The 19,537-nt window shown below is 45.4% G+C and overlaps 1 protein-coding gene across 1 annotated transcript in view; it reads right to left on the reverse strand.

The window, feature by feature from the left end:
- Positions 1-18,291, reverse strand: part of Sirt7 (sirtuin 7) — a 78,125-nt gene extending 59,834 nt beyond the window's left edge. Inside the window, exons 1-2 of the mRNA XM_068380691.1 lie at positions 18,027-18,291; positions 6,355-6,452 (exon numbers count right to left, since the gene is read on the reverse strand). Coding sequence (XP_068236792.1) covers positions 6,355-6,452; positions 18,027-18,134 — 206 coding nt within the window. The 5' untranslated portion in view covers positions 18,135-18,291. The remainder of the gene's footprint in view (positions 1-6,354; positions 6,453-18,026) is intronic.
- Between the last annotated feature and the right edge of the window lie 1,246 nt (positions 18,292-19,537).

Consider the following 19,537-nt stretch of genomic DNA (forward strand, 5'->3'; position numbering starts at 1 on the left):
CCAGTCTTCCTTTCTGACCGCTGCTAGGACTGACTTTGTGGTCTCCATGGTAAACTTCGTCTTTGTGACAAAGACATTCAGAGCACTGACGTCTAGCACCGGTCTCCAACCTCCTGTCTTCTTTGATACTAGGAAGAGACGGTTGTAAAACCCCGGTGATTGAAGGTCCGAGACTTTGACCACCGCTCCCTTCTCTAGCAAAAGAGACACTTCCAGTTTCAGGGCTTGTCTCTTTTCTTCCTCTCTGTACCTGGGAGAGAGATCGATGGGGGAAGTCGCTAGAGGGGGTTTGCGTACAAAATGGATTTTGTACCCCTCTCTGAGCAACCTCACAGATTGTTGATCTGCGCCTCTCTTCTCCCAGGCTTGCCAGAAGTTCTTGAGTCTGGCACCTACTGCTGTCTGAAGTTGCGGGCAGTCAGACTCTGCCCTTAGAGGACTTGGATCCTTTTCTCTTCCCTCTCTTCCCTTCGGCACGAGCACCTCCCCTGCTGGAGGCTCTGCCACGAAAGGGCGGGATAAACCGAGACGCTGGAGTGTCTATCCTAGGTCTAGCAGACAATGCAGGCAAAGGGGGAGCTTTGCGAGCCGAGGACGCAACTAGATCGTGGGTGTCCTTCTGCACTAAAGACAAGGCAATTTCCTTAACCAAGACTTCAGGAAACAGGCACTTGGACAAGGGCGCAAAGAGTAGCTCAGATCTTTGGCATGGCGTCACTCCAGCAGACAGGAAAGAACATAGAGATTCTCGTTTCTTCAGGACTCCGGACGTGAATGAAGCGGCAAGTTCGTTAGACCCATCACGGACGGCCATGTCCATGCAGGACATAATGAGTAAGGAAACATCCTTATCAGCAGAAGAGATTTTCCTACTCAGGGCTCCTAAACACCAGTCTAGGAAGTTAAAGACTTCGAACGCCCTAAATATACCTTTAAGAAGGTGGTCCAGGTCCGAGGGTGACCAACAAATCTTCGAGCGTCTCATGGCAAGGCGGCGGGGAGAGTCTACAAGACTTGAGAAGTCGCCCTGGGCAGAGGCAGGAACTTCCAAGCCGAGAACTTCTCCCGTGGCATACCAGACGCTCGATCTAGACGAGAGTTTAGATGGGGGGAAGGCAAATGCTGTCTTCCCTAAACTCCTCTTGGTCTCTAACCAATCGCCTAACAGCCGTAAAGCTCTCTTGGATGAGCGAGAGAGAACGAGTTTAGTAAAGGCAGGCATGGTAGTAGGAACGCCTAAGACAAACTCTGACGGCGGCGAACGAGGAGCCACAGAAATAAAGTGGTCAGGGAACAACTCCTTAAACACAGCCATGACTTTTCTAAAGTCCAAGGATGGTTGAACTGCTTTAGGCTCATCAAGTTCTGAAGGTTGATCCTCAGGATGTGGTTCAGCAACGTCCTCATCTGACAGTTCCTCATCCGATAACTGATGAGAAAACGGCAAAGGTGTGGGCAACGTTTGACTCGCCGAGTCTGGTCGCACTGGTGCATACGTGACGGAGCCGGACGCAGCGTCATGGAACTGCTGAACAGTCTGGGAACTGTCAACAACCACAGGTGCGCGAGGACGCACAGCGTTCACCCGAGACTGTTTAGACCGTCTGGGTTGTGCAGTCAACACCATACCGGGTTGCGGAGGTTGACGCACCGTGGCATACCAGACGCTCGATCTAGACGAGAGTTTAGATGGGGGGAAGGCAAATGCTGTCTTCCCTAAACTCCTCTTGGTCTCTAACCAATCGCCTAACAGCCGTAAAGCTCTCTTGGATGAGCGAGAGAGAACGAGTTTAGTAAAGGCAGGCATGGTAGTAGGAACGCCTAAGACAAACTCTGACGGCGGCGAACGAGGAGCCACAGAAATAAAGTGGTCAGGGAACAACTCCTTAAACACAGCCATGACTTTTCTAAAGTCCAAGGATGGTTGAACTGCTTTAGGCTCATCAAGTTCTGAAGGTTGATCCTCAGGATGTGGTTCAGCAACGTCCTCATCTGACAGTTCCTCATCCGATAACTGATGAGAAAACGGCAAAGGTGTGGGCAACGTTTGACTCGCCGAGTCTGGTCGCACTGGTGCATACGTGACGGAGCCGGACGCAGCGTCATGGAACTGCTGAACAGTCTGGGAACTGTCAACAACCACAGGTGCGCGAGGACGCACAGCGTTCACCCGAGACTGTTTAGACCGTCTGGGTTGTGCAGTCAACACCATACCGGGTTGCGGAGGTTGACGCACCGCGTCAAAACAAGTCACCTCTGATGGTTGATGAACGTCCTGAACGTCACCAACCACATCCGTGCGTTGCCTAACGTCAACGTGCGGCTGGAAATCCACACTGGGTCGCATCGGTGGAGGTACTACCCCAACTGGTTGACGCGAGAAAGCTACCTCAACGTCAACAGGACGCACAACAGACCGCTTGGATGGTTGTTGGCCAGTAGGTTCAGCGGCAACCTTCTCCGCATTGTAGTCCTCCATCAAGGACGCAAGCTTGGACTGCATGTCTTGCAGTAACACCCATTTAGGGTCTACGGAAGCAGGTGCGGTAACAGACGGGGTGAGCGACTGAGACGGCACAACCTTGTCTCTCTTAGGCGGCGAGCAGTCATCAGATGACGGCAACGGGTCCGAACTGTCCCAGTGGCTACAACCGGGACGTTGGACTTGTCCTGAAGGGACCGACTTACGCTTTAAAGGTCTGGAGACCTTGGTCCAAGGTTTCTTACGAGAAACACCTTCGGACGACGAGGTAAAAATGGGCTCTCTCGTCTTACGTTGGTAGGGGCGATCTTGGAGAGATACGCCTGATACCATAGAGGGAACGTCTGTTCGCTGATCAAGGCCTCTCGAACCCATGAGTCGTACGACATTGCTTCTCCCCTGGGCTTGGGAGCTTGCAAGAGGTCCCGGACTAGGTGGACGACAGGCACGAACAGACGAACCCTCGAGCGCAACACTGTTCACAACACTTTGAGAAACACTAGGCACTTTAACACTTTCCGCCGTGGCACTTTGGCACTTTAGTTCCTTTACGTCCGCCATGAGTTGATTCCGGTCACTTGCTAAGGCCTCAACTCTCTCCCCCAAGGCATGAATAGCACGCATCATGTCTTGCATCGACGGTTCCTGAGTGCTAGGAGGGGGGTTAGGAACAACCACTACAGGGGAAGGATTAGGTTCAGGGGCATGTGGAGAGGAAAAATCTACCGACCTAGAAGAACTTCTCCTTACCCTATCTCTCTCTAGTCTGCGTGTGTATTTATCAAATTCGATAAAATCGAATTCCGAAAGGCCCACGCATTCCTCACACCGATCTTCCAATTGACAGGTTTTACCCCGACAATTGGAACAAACAGTGTGAGGGTCGAGAGAAGCCTTTGGAAGACGCCTATGACAGTCCCTAGCATTACATTTTCTGAACTTGGGAACTTGTGAAGGGTCAGCCATTTTGAATTAGTCAAGGGAAAATTCCAAAAACGATCTAAGTCATCAACAATTAATCCGATCCAAAAAAGAGTTCAAGGATTTATTTGAAGAAAAAACACCTGTACTGCGAAAGCTCAAACCAAATTAAAGTACTTCACCAAATATGATGGGAAAAACTCCAGGTTCAACAGCGAGTAAAGTACGTCTTGTCGACACGTCGACAGAGAAGAAATTGAGTCTTTGTTTACATCGAGAGTGGTATCTGGCCGACAGTTGGCGCTGGTGGGTACACCCGCAACCTGTATAGCGATCGCTGGCGAGTTTTTACTGTATGTGTCTGTCGAGCAACAGAGTTGCAGCTATTATATATTCACCGGCAAAGTTAAATATTTAAAAATGCAATTTAAACCGGATTTGGGGGGCAGTTCAAGCTGCGCCCCCTACTCAACGCACCAACGGCATAACTTAAGAATGACCATTCGAGGATCCCCATCATACTAGCTGATGATTTTAGCTATCAAACCTTTTGTACTCGAAATGTAATACAAATCTCTGTGAGCTCCCGCACTAATAGAATTCCATTTTTGATGACATTTGTGGACTATGAAAAAGCCTTTGATAGTGTGCACTGGCCAATTTTGTGGAGATTCCTGTGCCCTATCGATTGTCCTATGCTTCAGTGATCTCTTCGGGCACTAGTAAGGTAAAGGTAACAGGAACAGGTGAACTAGTTACCTGGTGACTCAAAGGTGATGATTACCCGTAGAATGATTGTAAGTTCCGTTCATGTGGTTCATGATTGCATAGTTCCAAATAATAATTAATAATAATCACAGCTGGCAAACAAATGGTTCCCAGTTGCCATTCCCGATCACAGCTACTGATCATATGGTTTCTGATCCCTGCATGTGGTCGATCCTGTGGGAACTAAGATCGTGGAGAACAAACTTGAGGGGATTTGTCTTGCCAGGAGAGAACACAATATGAACATTGCCATGAAGATAAAACATTAAGGAAAACAATACAAGGAAACCTCGGTGCTCGTGAATGGAAGATTTTGCAGCCTGTACAAGCAATGTAAAACATTATGGATTCCTATTCCACTAATATTGTGAACTGGGAAAGCTGGAATAAAGGTGATGCCAGTTTTTTCTTAACCGAAAGTCACTAAGGAACAGGCATAAGGTGTCCAATCGTGTAGGGTTCGACAAGCACGATGATTGCATGAACCGTGTGCTTTACTGAAATGTATTTTCGGGGATGGGACTGTTCCAGATATGTAACCTCTCGCCTTGCCTATAAAGGGAAAATGTACATGGGCAGTTCTTCCAAGTACAGTAGATACATTCTCAGTATGTACTTCTGCTGGGTGAAGTGCATCTGATGGGTGATGTGCGTTGGGATGAAGCACGTCTGGTGGGGGAGGCGCTTGAAAGAAAGGCGCATGATGGAGAAGCGAGTGATGAAGAAGCGCATGCTGGAGAGTCATCTCCAGAAAATCCTGAAGACCTCTGGGGTGAAGAAGAGGCTCGCTTACAAGAGACTTGCCTAAGAACCCCCCTCCGAAAATGAAAAATCTGGCATAGGTTGTGAAACAACCCTGCGAGCACACTCCGGGGAGCTAGTGGGCTCTGAAGGAGAGCTCCTTTGATGGTGGCTTGGATAAGGCACTTGCTTGGAAGTCCTTAGTACAGGAGATAAAGGGTGCTTCCCCCAGGAAGGTTGCCTGGGAGAAATGTCTCCCTCAGAAGTCTCCAAAGGTTGTCGGGAGACAACGACAGATTTCTTCGACCACAATGAAGGGCAGACATCCTCCAAAACTGGGGCTGCAAGCGGCTCTTGCTGGTGACCTGAAGAAAGGGCCTGCTTCTACCACTCCTCGGAAGGCAAACCTTGAAAAGAAGTAGAAGGGTCCCTGAGAAGTAGGCCCACCCATTTCGCTAGGGGAAACGAGAGGACCCCCTTGCCCCAAGGCTTCCCTTAATGTTAAAGAGCCACCACTCCTGCTCGATGGAGAGGAGTCAGAGGGCAAAGTATCAGTTGTTGAAGAAAAAAGTCGGACCTTCTTCCTCATCCTGCCATATTACTCCCACTGGGAAGGCGACCACTCCCGACACTCATCACAGGGGAGGCCTGGGTGCATGAGTGTCCTCTGCAGGCTGGGCATAACTGTTGAGGATCTTTGTCCCTAGTGCTCATGAAGGTACCGTAGGTCTTGGGTGGTGCCCCTGAACATTTCCGCATCTCTGCAGACATCATCAAACACACTCAGTCTGTCCTTACTGACAGCTTCTATCAAAGTTGTCTGTCGGTGAGCCTTCCCACTAATGGTCGGTTGTTGGCACCTCGTAATAATTTTTAACTGCCATATTCCAGCTTCGCTACTATCATTCTCCTGTGTAAAGGACGATGGTTTGTATATTGTGCGAGAACAATGTCTTTTTCCAGACTGAGCCTATGATGAGGGAAAAGGATTCCACTATAAAAATTTTAGATAATTCTTTAGTAAACTTAAACTATAACAAATTCTGATATTTCTTTGTCTAGTAAGAAAGTATCATAGCAACTTTTTTTAGGTTTTTGGATAGTGTTAGTTTGTATGAAGAAGCTAACCAATAAAATACTGGACCTACATACCATAGGTCACATTGTAATCAGTTTCCTGGACTATCTACTCATCAACAAAATCAGAGTAGAAGCATAAAATGGGTACCTCATAGTGTGGTGGTCAACAAACTCGGATTGAAAAAAAAAATGATGTTACGTTTGTATTCACCACTTACCAGTACAGTGTAAGCAAGGACCTAGTGCTAAGTCAAAATTGTAGTGAGCTGTATCTAAGGGGATCAGGACAAACTTTGCTAAGAATGTGACTTAATATATATCGTAAAATTGTTGAATTCATCCAAAAGTATGAACAGTCTTACCTTTTATGAAACTGCTCCACAAGTTCAGCATTTTCTTCAAGTACACGCTTATCTTCAGCAGTTAGGGACTCGTGCTTCTTCCTCAAAATTGACGAGACCTTTAGAGAAAGAAAGATTAACCTAATTAGAAAATTACAGAACATAATTAAGATATAGGTAACCACACAATGAGATTACATGACAAATTCATAGATAATTTGTATTTTTCCTAACCATACAAACCTTAACTATTTAACATGGGTATTACTTTTGGTGTAGCTGAAAAGACGAGCCATTAGAATTTTAACGAGGGTTTACTACCCCCACGCTAGTTAGCGAGGGGTAGGGAGGGGTAGCTAGCTACCTCTCCCCCCCTCACACACCTGTGATTAGCTCACTTTGCTTAGAGGTAGGACTTCCCAGGGGACAGGGCTGGCGAGCAAGTTTGATTAAATAGCTAAGGTTTGTATGGTTAGGAAAAATACAAATTATCTACGAATTTGTCATTTGTTCCATAACCGAAATACAAACCACGCTATTTAATATGGGTGACTTAACCCTTAGGTAGGGTGGTAAGTCCCAGCCGTTACTGGCTTTTGGCTTTTAGCCCGGGGACTCAGTATCTGAGTGTGTCAGTGCTCAAGATAAGGAGTCCCTGCACCTCGCAAGTGCCTTGCTCTGCAAGGACCGCGGCCTACGTAAGCTTGTGTGTGAAGGAATGAAGTGTGACTCGTCCTAGGAAGTTGACCTGAAGTCCTTTAGATGGAATTTTAGGATAGGACGTTCCCAATACCACCTCGTAAGGGTATGGGGACGTGACAGTATTATCTTAATACTAGGAACACACGGAAACACAGTTTACCTGCAATGGTTTGAGGTCATCTGTGCAAAGAACCCAGGATGCTGCTTTCCCCAAGAGAGGGGAGAATGAAGAAAAGATTAAGGGCCAAGCATACCTTTTCATTCATGCAGACTAAAACCGGGTAACAATGCCCTCAACCTTCTGCTACTTGTCCATTAAGGAGCCTGAAGTTTAAACCAGCTGTTGTGCAGCCACCACAGGGCCGATAGAAAACGAATCGAGCCTCCTGTGGGTCACGTCTTGCAGGTAGTGGGCTGTGAAGGTCGTTTGACGCTTCCAAACCCCTGCTTGTAAAACCTGCATCACTGAGTAATTCTTCTTGAATGTCAGGGACGTAACAATGCCTCTGACATCATGTGCTCTAGGGCGACATGACGGAGGAGGATTGGGAATCAGTGAATGATGGATAACCCAGCGAATCCACGCTGAGATTGTATTCTTAGTGACCCTCCTCTTCGTCCTTCCCGTGCTCACGAACAATGCTTGCACCCGAGGACGAATTGTAGCTGTTCTCTTAAGATAGAGCCTCAGACTCCTTACTGGGCACAGTAGGAGATGGTCTGGGTCATCTGTTACAGAACGGAGACTCGAAATACGGAAAGAGTCGAACCGAGGGTCCGGCAATCTGGATTTTGAGTCTTAGCAACAAACTCAGGGACGAATCTGAACGTTACCTCCCCCCCATCCCCTTGAATGGGCGATGTCATACGAGAGACCATGAAGTTCGCCGACTCGCTTGGCCGAGGCCAAAGCGAGTAGGAACACCGTCTTCCAAGTCAGGTGGCGATCAGAAGCCTGGCGTAATGGTTCGAAAGGAGGTCTCCTAAGAGACCTGAGGACTCGAACCACGTTCCATGGAGGAGGTCTCACTTCCGACTGAGGGCAGGTAAGTTCATAACTTCGTATGAGTAGAGAAAGTTCCAGCAAAGAGAAAATATCCATTCCTTTGAGCCTGAAGGCAAGACTTAAGGCTGAGCGATAGCCTTTCACTGCCGAGACTGAAAGGCGCATTTCTTCCCGCAAATACACGAGAAACTCCGCTATTGCTGGTATAGTGGCATCGAGTGGAGAGATACCCCTTCCACGACACCAACCACAGAAGACTCTCCACTTTGCCTGGTAGAACCCAGCGGATGACTTTTGCAGGTGTCGAGACATCCTTTCAGCAACTTGTTGCGAAAAGCCTCTCTCTGTGAGGAGACGCTGGATAGTCTCCACGTGCGTGAAGCCACAGCGATGCTACGGCTTTGTGGAAGATGTTGGCATGTGGTTGTCTGAGTAGCTCGTGTCGAGGAGGAAGTTCTCTCGGGAGTTCCGTCAGGAGCTGCAGAAGGTCCGGGAACCACTCTGCGTGATGCCATAGCGGAGCTATCAAGGTCATCGAAAGGTTGACCGATATTCTGGTCTTGTTGAGTACCCTTCTCATCAGACAGAAAGGGGGAAAGGCGTAAATGTCGATGTTGTCCCACCGTTGTTGGAAGGCATCTTGCCAGAGTGCCTTGGGGTCCGGGACTGGGGAGCAGTACAGCGGAAGCTTGAAATTCAAAGCTGTCGCGAACAGATCCACCTTCGGGGAACCCCACAAAGTCAGGACTTTGTTGGCTACTAGACGGTCCAAAGACCACTAGGTACTCACTTTCTGAGATGCTCTGCTCAGACTGTCGGCGAGCACATTCCTCTTGCCTGGAATGAAGCGAGCTGATAGTGGAATCGAGTGGACTTCGGTCCATCTCAGTATCTCTACTGCAAGATGGGATAGCTGCTCTGAAAAGGTACCTCCCTGCTTGTTGATGTAAGCCACTACCGTGGTGTTGTCACTCGTCACCACCACGGAGTGACCCGCCAGGTATTGTTGTAACTGTTGAAGTGCCCGGTATACGGCCTTCATTTCTAGCAGGATTATGTGGAGGCACTTTTCTGATTCTGACCAGAGGCCTGAGGTCCTGTGGTTCAGAACATGGGCCCCCCACCCTTTTTTTGAGGCGTCCGAGAACAGCATCAAATCCGGGGGGAGGACGAGAAGATCCACTCCCTTTCGTAGGTTTTCATCCGTCACCCACCACTGAAGGTCCGTCCGTTCCGCAGGACCCATAGGGACCAAGACGTCCGGGGAATCGTGTCCTTGATTCCACCGGGACTTTAGTCGCCATTGCAGGGATGAGGCGACCATTTGGAACTAGACGGGCCAGTGAAGAAAGGTGACCGAAGAGACGTAACCACGATTGGGCTGGGAGTTCTTCTCGTCTGAGGAAAGAATCTGTGACCCTCCTCAGCTTTGCTATCCTGTCGTCTGATGGGAAGGCTTTGTGGAGATTGGTGTCCAAGATCATGCCTAGATATACCAGTCGCTGAGTTGGAAGCAGAGAAGACTTCTCGAGATTTACCATGATCCCTAGATCTTGGCAAAGTCCCAGAAGTTTGTCTCGGTGTCGAAGAAGGGTCGACTCCGAGTCTGCCAGGATCAGCCAGTCGTCCAGATAACGGAGGAGATGGATGCCGATCCTGTGTGCCCACGAAGAAGTCAGGGTGAACACTCTGGTGAATACCTGAGGTGCTGTGGAGAGACCGAAACACAGCACCTTGAACTGGTAGATCTTGTTGTCTAGGCTGAATCTTAAGTACTTCCTTGAAGATGGATGGATTGGGATCTGGAAGTACGCGTCCTTCAGGTCCAGTGTACACATGAAGTCTTGTGGTCTCACCGCAAGTCTGACCGTGTCCGCCGTCTCCATGCTGAATGGGGTTTGTTTGACAATCCTGTTCAGGGCTGAGAGGTCGATGACTAGTCTCCAGCCTCCAGACGCCTTCTTTACAAGAAAGAGTCGACTGAAAAAGCCTGGGGAACCATCGACGGCCTCCTGGAGAGCAACCTTCTTTAACATGGTCTCGACTCCTGCCCGTAGGGCTTGCCCCCTTGCCGATCCCATGGCAAAGGAGCTCAACGATACTGGATCCGCTGTCAGGGGAGGTAGAGATGTTATGAACGGGACGCAATATCCCTGACTGATTACGGAAATCGTCCAGGAATCGGCCCCAAGTTGCTGCCACCTGTCTGCGCAACTTTGAAGGCCTCCCCCCACTGGTGGACATGCAGGGGGATTGCCAATCCTAGCGTTTGCGGCCTCGGCCACTCCCTCTAGGATTCTTGCCTCCCCTGGAGGACTTTTTGCCTTTCTTGTCTTTGACAGGAAAGGGCCTCGACACTATTGTCTTTGCTGCCACAGCCGGTTTCGTCGTCTTGGACGGGCGAGGTTGTTGAGGTGCCAGAGGTTTATAGGACTTCGATGTAAGAGCCCTATGAAAGAGGGAGTCCTGGTTGGACTTCCTCCACCTCTCGGCTGCCTGTTCCACATCTTTAGGCTCAAACAATTCTTCCCCATAATGGAAGAATGTCTGAGCCTGCTGTCCTCAACGGTTGGGACCTTTGTGTGGAACCTCTCTGCCACCGCATCACGTCGTTTCAGGATCGAATTGGCCCACAAGTTCGAGACTTGGTGGGCCAGAAACTCAATGGTGCGGGTGCCCGAGAGGAGGAAGGTCTCCAGGGCCTTCCTGGTGCTCTCCTTAGACAGGTCTTCGGATTGCAACAGGATGCCAAGAGACCCCAGCCAGATGTCCAGCCACGAAGTAGCCTGCATGGTACACTTCGAAACTTTCTCCTGGCTTAGGATCTCTGTCGCCGAGAAAGTCACTTGCCGGCTAGAGAGTCTCACAAGAGGGACTCCCTTGGTAAGCTCTTCCACAGTGTGGTGCAAGGGAAGAGCTAAACAAGACTCCTCCATGATTTAAAAGTACCTCCTCTGGTGGATACGAGGAGGAGGGAGGAGCTTGTTGCCAGCAGTGGAACGGCTGGAGGAGGCGAGCTCAGAGAGCTGGCCCTCAACCTTATCCCTGGCACTCTTCACCCCTTGGGACCAGGGCAAAGCTGCACTGGCCTTAGCAGGCTTCTGAGTGCCAAAGACTCGGTCCAGGGCCGTGTCCTTGCCCTCTTGAAGAGGAATCTTACGATCAGGAAACCTGTTGAGATGCCTCATCAGGGTCAGAACCTGCCAGAAGGCATAATCTGACTCCTGTGGCTCCCCTCCTAGAGAACTGGCAGCAAAGTCTCCCATCCCCAAAGGCTCTTCTTGGGGGGACACGTGGACGTTCTCTGCGGGTCCTGTTGGCTCTGGGCGAATTCTTGAAGATGACTTGGGAACTGTCTTGGAGTCCTTAGGTTCCCTCCTGGGAGGAATACAGGACTCCAACAACGACGTCTGAGGGCTCTTCTCCGCCCCAACCCGGGACGATTCTCCTGCGCGAGGCGGGGTTTCTCCCATTGGTGCGATGGGAGAATGCCTCACCTCGGAAGATTCCCGAGGACGGAAAATCCTCGTCCACAGGAGAGGGAGAGAAAGTCTGGGGGGGAGGGAGCCTTCCTCAAGGATGTCCGAGGAGCCAGCTTGACCCTTGGAGAAGTTACCACGACTTCTACTCCTCTCTTCCTCTTCAGTGGGGCGGAGCCGCCATTGATTTGAGGCCCATCTCAGCGAAGGCAGGTTTGACAGCCTGCACGACAGCTCTGATGAGGGACCCGAACCATGGCTGCTTACTGACACCTGCGCTGTCAGAGACTCCCTCTGGAGGGAAGGGGATCGGGCGATCCTTCGGAGTAGAAACGACAACTGGGCCTGCCTGAAAAGAAAGGGAAGAAGAAGAAGGTTGGTTCCTGGACCTATCTGGAGACTTCCCTCCCTCCTGCGAGTGCGCTGGTCTGCGCTTGCGGGGAGAGGAACGTGAGGATGACGACCTGGTAGCTCTCGTTCCTGTCGGCTCGCGCGGTGGCTCGCATTGTGCCTCCCTATGGGAATCGCGCTGAGGTTTGCACTGGCGCTCGCGTGATAGGATCTGCATCCTACTGTTCAGTTTCTCTGGTCCCGATTTCCTTTTGCCAGGAAATAAGTGGGCTGTTAGAGTAATCGGGTCGAGCACTGCCCTCTTGTATATCTCTCGTCCACTGGAAAGCTTCAGAGAAACAGTACTACCTCATTTGTAACCTATGTTTCTACAGTGGTGCTATCCCTTATTCACCTCACTTTGTGTGCTTTGACTCAATTTCTTCCTGAGGAAGAGGGAGAGGGTGGCTACAGGATCCAGTCAATGACCTCCTGTGGTCAGGAAGGAGGAAAAACCAGGATCCATTTGTTGACTGATTCTCGTTTCTAACCCCCGATACTGTGTATTACGGGGGACAGGAAGTTTTTTTGTATACCGAAATTGGGAATGTATCATGAGGGACTATACCACCCACAGGTTCTTTCCACAGCAAATGCAAGGAAGAAGACTGTTCAGGGGTTAACTCCTGTCCATAGTCCAATAATAGTCAGTCCAAGGCTTTCTAGGGGAACGGTCAACTTAGATCATGTACCTGGGTGGTAGTCCCTCTTTTGAAGAAAAGAGTTTCGTCCCATTTACATACTCATGAGGATTACCCAACCACTGACAACACCTAAATATTAAAGGCACGATTCCATGGGTAGAGATAAGATCTCTATCGCTGGTTCTAAGCAGGAAGATTTATTCCACAATTGGACCATGTTTGGTGACAGCTTTGTCCTGGCTGGCAGTCAACAGTTTTCCCCATAACAGGAATGCAATAGCTCGTACCCACATTAAACAGATATTAAGAAAGATATCCTTCTCCCATGATGTCAAAGACTGTAGAAGAACTCTTGGCTTGAACTACACCAGTGGTAAATCCATGAAGAATTTCAAACATCTCGTTTCCCTGTTCAATCAAATGTCTGAGAAACACTTTTACACTCAAAAAGGTGCTGAACATTCGCAAAAAAGCCCCTTCAAAATGCAACATCTATAAACACACTGGAAAAAACGGAAAACAAAACTACATATATCGAAATTCCAGCCAGCAAACGCGTCTGTTCTCACTGATGGCTGATATCTAAGTAAGTTGTCAGTGAGCCAGAGGGGTGGCAGTTGCCTCCCTGCTACTGACAGGTAACACTGTGTTACGTTTTTAATTACTGTACTTCCAGCTATGCTGCTTTTGTTCACCTATGTAAAGGATGATGGTTTGTATTTGTGCAGGAACAAATACAGTATCTGTTCGAAGTTAATTAAAATCAAAACATTATATACTATTATAGATACAATCTCACGTGGCTAACGCATGTAGCGAAACATGCTCAGCTTGCCAGAACATAAGAGCAACAAATTAATGTTAAACTGCAAGTGCAGCGAGCTATGGTGGAGAAAAAAACAATTATAAAGTGATAAATTAGATAATTAAAATAATGTCAAAATACTATCCAAATGGGCTAACACATGTAACAAAACATGTTATGCTAGCCACAACATAAGAACGAGATATTAAATAATGAGTGAAGCCAGCTGTGGCGGAAAAAAGACCAATAAATAATTAGTGTTAATTTGGCGTACCAACATAGGCTAAATTAACTAAGGAGGTTTACTTAGTACTGTATGATGCACATGGGTACAAATGACTACTGTACATAGAAAATGGGATTGAAAAATCCCATTTTCCATGTGATCCTGGCAAACAAAAGCTTTAGTGTTTCGATCGTGCTTCATTATCATTACTGGACATGTTTTTTATGACTGGCAAAAATCAGAAAAATTTAATGTTGGTAATTTAAATATAGAATTAGACTGATACAAGGTACATTTTAAAGTGTTTCGAACATTACTGATGATGATGCCTAGTGCAAACCCATAGCTTTTCAGATATGGTAAAATATACCCACACAAAACTATGGATTTCCGCAAGAAATCATTATCAAAATCTTTTAAAACACCAGAAAATATAACATATGAAACTGTTTATTACACCATTCTGTAATTTTACCTTTCCAATAACAAGGCACTTCTTTTTAGAAAACACCAATTTGGAGGCACGGAAAATTGTCCCTTTCATTAATACCAACTGTTTACTGCACTATTCGGAGCCTTTGTATATCAGCAGCCAGTTTCTCCTGCATGCATTGAAAAAGTGAACTTTCTTCTCAACTTATAGTCCATTTTTCTGCAAAACCTTTACGCAAGAACACCACCTAACCTAAAAGCCGTGTCCTTACCTACTTACCTAATAGGGGTGATTAAGCCACTCTGCAACCCCCTAACACTGCCGTATTCTTACCTGGATGTCATCACACATACAGGTGGCCACTATCTTACATATATCACCACTATACAATAATTTTACCTTTTCAGCTACGAAGGCACTTTATTTTTAGAAAACACTAATTTGGAGGCACAGAAAATTTTTTTTCATTACAGTAATACCTTCCTCTACCACAACTCAGACGATTGGAATATAGATAATCTTGAATTCGCAACCAGAGACAATAAGTTACGACACCTTTGTTAATGTAAGGACGCAGCATTGGGAGGGGGGGTATTTCGCAAGAGGAGCATAGCTATCACCGATAGGTAAGGATTCACTGTCCTAAATTAGGTTAGGCCGTACTCCTGCCCGGTTTCATGGTTTTACGGGCATAAAAACATATCTAGAATTGTAAATGGCTGCAAAGTCCTAATGCTAAGCGAAAATGGGAATTTTAGAAAAATATTTTAAATGGAACTATTCGTTAGCGACCAAAGTTACACATAAGGGTAAATATATGATACAGTACTTCAATTTCTAACCAAATACATGAACAATGTATTTTTCCTACTCACTATCTTGTGTTCTATGCATTTCTGACCATGATTATTGAGGCAAACCACCCATTCATGAGTTTTTGGACCTCCTTATATAAAGACAATTACGGGAGACCCCAGTGGGAAACTGGGGTTTTTGGGGTAGGGAAACGTCATCAACGAGTAATTTGCAGTAATAATAATGGTCAGAAATGCAAAACAACCACAAGATAACCAGTCGGCAAAATATATGGTTCATGTAAGTGGCTGAAAACAGGCCAAAACATGATTATTTAATACATTTGAGATTTGTAATAGGGTACAGAACCTAACCAACCCACCTAACCTAACCTAGTAGTTCCCAGGTGACAACCCCTAGCCGGGGGGTAAGGCCCCCTCAACCCCCCTTCCCAAGGTCACAACCACTAGCCAGGGGACAACCCCTCGACCCCCTTCCCAGATTACTACCAGTAGCCAGGGGGCAAGCCCCCTCAACCCCCCTTCCCAAGTTACAACCACTGGCCCGGGGGCAAGCCCCAAGGACCCAATTCCCAGGTTATAACCACTAGCCAGACTCCCCTTCCCAGGACACAAAATAAAAGTAAAACACAAATAAATCCTTACATTATGATAAAGTAAATCACAAATAATTCATCACCTTATGATTGACACCGTCTTTTTTTCTTTTTGTCTTGGCAATCTTTACAGAAGCTTTGCAGTAGAAATGTGCTGGTCTTCCCAAAAAATTATGTCAGAATAGGACCTCTGAGGCATTATTTCACGGTTATTTTTTAATTTCGTGAGTAACAATAGCTTTACACTGAACGGAGAGCATTTCCATCATAATCAATTGCCGACATAAACAAAATTACATTAAATTTCGAAATAGATTGCACTTCCCTTAAGTTACCTCTTGGAGATTATTTTCTGTAATGGTGGTTTAACTCAATTGAAGGGAAGAGTGGGAAAAAAATGGCTGTTGTAAAACAACATCTGGGAACTTGGGCATAATTATTAGGAAGCTCTTAATTGGTTAAAAAAGTCAGGTAATGATTACGTCATACAAAAGATAGAAAAGCTGGCCAACACGAATGAAAGCAACGTATGCGCAGTAACTCGACATCAGTCTCCCAGATGTAAACAATGAACTTGGAGTGAGAGATGGACTTCACATTTTAATAGACCGATCCGAAAGTTATTATGCCCCAGCCCCTATTAAACATATAGAGAAAGAGGAGCCTTTGTATGTCAGCGGCCACTTCCTCCCTTGTGGATTAAAAATGGACAACAATTAACCTCACCTTCCCGCCCCCTTATCTAACCTACAAGCCGTGTCCTTACCTACTTGCCTAATGGGGGAGGCTAACACCCGCCCGCAACCCCCCTTACACTGCCGTATTCTAAGTTAGCCGTAATTATACATAAAGGTGGCCCCTATCATACATACACACCTCCATTTCTCATAGGGAATTTTAGTATCGCTAGTACTTAAATCATATATTTACCCACATAAGAAATAGATTCAATAAGATGGATAAGAGGATATGAATACATGTATCATTATGTATGCGGGCAATGTTAGTGGTAACAATTACCCACCACTGTAATAGCTTTGTTGCAACAAAGCAAAATTGTACATACAATGGAATGTGCCTACCATATCTTCTTCTCTATGGTGGAGAAATTTAATTATTAGACAAACAAGATACTACCTTGACCAATAACCTATGGTATGCATCTATCTCAATATACGTTGCAATGAATAATATCAAGAAAGTTTGATCTCTGGCGATATACGGTACGATAATTAGCGAATCTTTTCATCGGTTTATTATACATCCAATTAAGTAATGTATTGAGAAGAAAAGGCATGTTTTACCATTATATACCGTTTCCCCAATATGCTTTCCCCACTCTAAACCCTGAGTTCCCACTGGGGGTCCCCCCTTATCAGCAGATATATACTGTATACATATATATATTTCTGAATCTATTTATTTCCGACAGGAACGAGTGTCATTTTAAAAGAGAAGGGACCTTTTTCTATAGACAAAAAGTAATTTTTTTTCATAGGTTACATTACCCTGTAATACAGTACAAAAGGTAATTGTTTACAAGACCACGCTCTCCATTTACTCCCAAATTATGCAGTCCTGCAGCTCTCCTCTTCTTGTATAGTAATTAGGAGGTTCTTTAAATACTGGGAAAGCAAAAAATGACAAGATATGTTGAGGCAGGGGGAAGGGGTTATAAAAAGAAAATAGCTCGGTTTCCTCACTAAACGACTTGGAACTGACATGTCAACATAAATCAACCAAACAGAGTTCGTGATGCCAGCGTACATAAACATAAGTTTGTGATGCCAGCGTACATTTGATATACTGTATATTTAAAATATACTTGATTAAAAATGGATTAATTACTCAAAAGTGTCCATAAAATATGCAATTTACAAATAGTGACACTTTTCAGTAATCACTCAATTTTTGATTAAGTATATTTTGAATATACAGTATATTAAATATACGCTGGCATTACGAACTTCTGTTTATGAAATATACGCTGGCATTACGAACTTCTGTTTATGTACGCTGGCATCAGGAACTTCTGTTTATGTACGCTGGCATCACGAATTCTGTTTGTTTGGTTGACTACATTGACAAGTCAGTTCCAAGTCGTTTAGTGAGGAAACCGAGCTATGTTCTTTTTATAACTTCTTCCCCCTTCCGCAACATATCTTGCCATGTTTTGCTTTCCCAGCATTTAAAGAACCTCCTAATTACTATACAAGAAGAGGAGAGCTGCAGGACTGCATAATTTGGGAGTAAATGGAGAGCGTGGTCTTGTAAACAATTACCGTACAAAAATACCCGATATACTGTATGGGAAAGTAAAGGACCTGGGCATGTCATCATTTGCATAATTGCACGATACACGTCAAAGATCCCTTCGAATACAGCCATAAACTAACGGATACATGTTGCCATTTTAAGAGAAAATAAAGAGCAAATGCCAATTATCTTTTAATTCAACAGAAACTATAAATTCTGAACATTTATAAAAATCCAAAGGCACGGAAAGCCTAAAATGGCAAACTTTGTCGCCGGTGTTTTTGACCAAAATTTATCACAAATTTAAATTTCCTTAACCTAACCTATGTACGAAGACTTACTCTTTTCATACGAGTGCCACTTTTCTTTGATATATTGAGTGTAGCAGTGGCAGCGGCCTTCCTTTTGCCAGGTTCTGGCGGTTGGCCGCTGTCTGCTTCTTCCTCCATCTCTCTGGTGTTTACAAACACTGACAGAAGACAGAGGCATTACAGACGCAAATAATGATTCTCCCGAAGGAGAAGTTTTTCCTTATTAAAATCAATTACATCGCTTATAAATTAATACAATTTTTGTTTTATTCATTTTAATAATTATCGTTGTATGATATCACTCTCATATCACATAGTAAGTTATCACTTAATACTTAGCCACAGACTTTTCTACAAGTTTCTTGCTGATAAAGAAGTCGACCTCTAGCGAGGAGTCAACGAACTTCCATGATAGAAAATGATTATTTATGACACATGGTTTAGAACCGGGGACTAAAATAAAATTCACTTAGTTTCAAGCTTTTTAAATAAAAGATGTTTTAGATTAATAGAAGTTGTTCTGCGGGAGTATAAACCTTAAGAATTATCCAGAACCCATCTGAATATCACCAAATATTTTTCTCGGTGCAAAGTGTTTTACATATCGGCAACTTATAATTTGCATCATATTGGTTAACTTTTTTTTATGCAAAGTCAATTTCCATCTTATCATCTTTGCAATTTCTATTGCCTTGTTTTTAATAAACCAAAAATTTCTTGGAAGGTAAATACACGAAAACTCTCTCATGGTCAAGTATTATATTTCAGCATATATCAATAAATTTTACTGTTTATTGAGTGCAGGCCGACCCAATATTCTCCTTATTTTCAAATTACTAATTTGCTTTCAATTCATTCCAAGCTATATTTATTTCTTCTATTTTCTTTGTGAAATATCTTCACAATTCTCCTTAATAAGATTAATCAAACTCTATGAAATAATTATATTCACTAACGAACGCACCTTTGATATGAATCCATTGTCTCTACATAACTTTCCTGTTTCAATTGTAAATGTTATTTTGCCTGGAATATCTGAGCCGTTATTTGAGAAGCAATAGTCATCTCAGCTTCCATGATCAAGTGCGTCAACTCTCTCTCTCTCTCTCTCTCTCTCTCTCTCTCTCTCTCTCTCTCTCTCTCTCTTCCTAATTTGGTTCTTTGTTATTTAAGGAAAATCCACACACCCTCTCTCTCTCTCTCTCTCTCTCTCTCTCTCTCTCTCTCTCTCTCCTCTCTCTCTCTCTCTCTCTCTCTCTCTCTCTCTCTCTCTCTTCCTAATATTTTTTCCTGATTTGGTTCTTTGTTATTTAAGGAAAATCCACACTCTCTCTCTCTCTCTCTCTCTCTCTCTCTCTCTCTCTCTCTCTCTCTCTCTCTCTCTCTCTCTCTCTCTCTCTCTCCCTAATATTTTTTCCTGATTTGGTTCTTTGTTATTTAAGGAAAATCCACACCCTTTCTCTCTCTCTCTCTCTCTCTCTCTCTCTCTCTCTCTCTCTCTCTCTCTCTCTCTCTCTCTCTCTCTCTCTCTCTCTCTCTCT

Source organism: Palaemon carinicauda, chromosome 9 (genome assembly GCF_036898095.1).
Source record: "Palaemon carinicauda isolate YSFRI2023 chromosome 9, ASM3689809v2, whole genome shotgun sequence".
NCBI classification, from domain to species: Eukaryota; Metazoa; Arthropoda; class Malacostraca; order Decapoda; family Palaemonidae; genus Palaemon; species Palaemon carinicauda.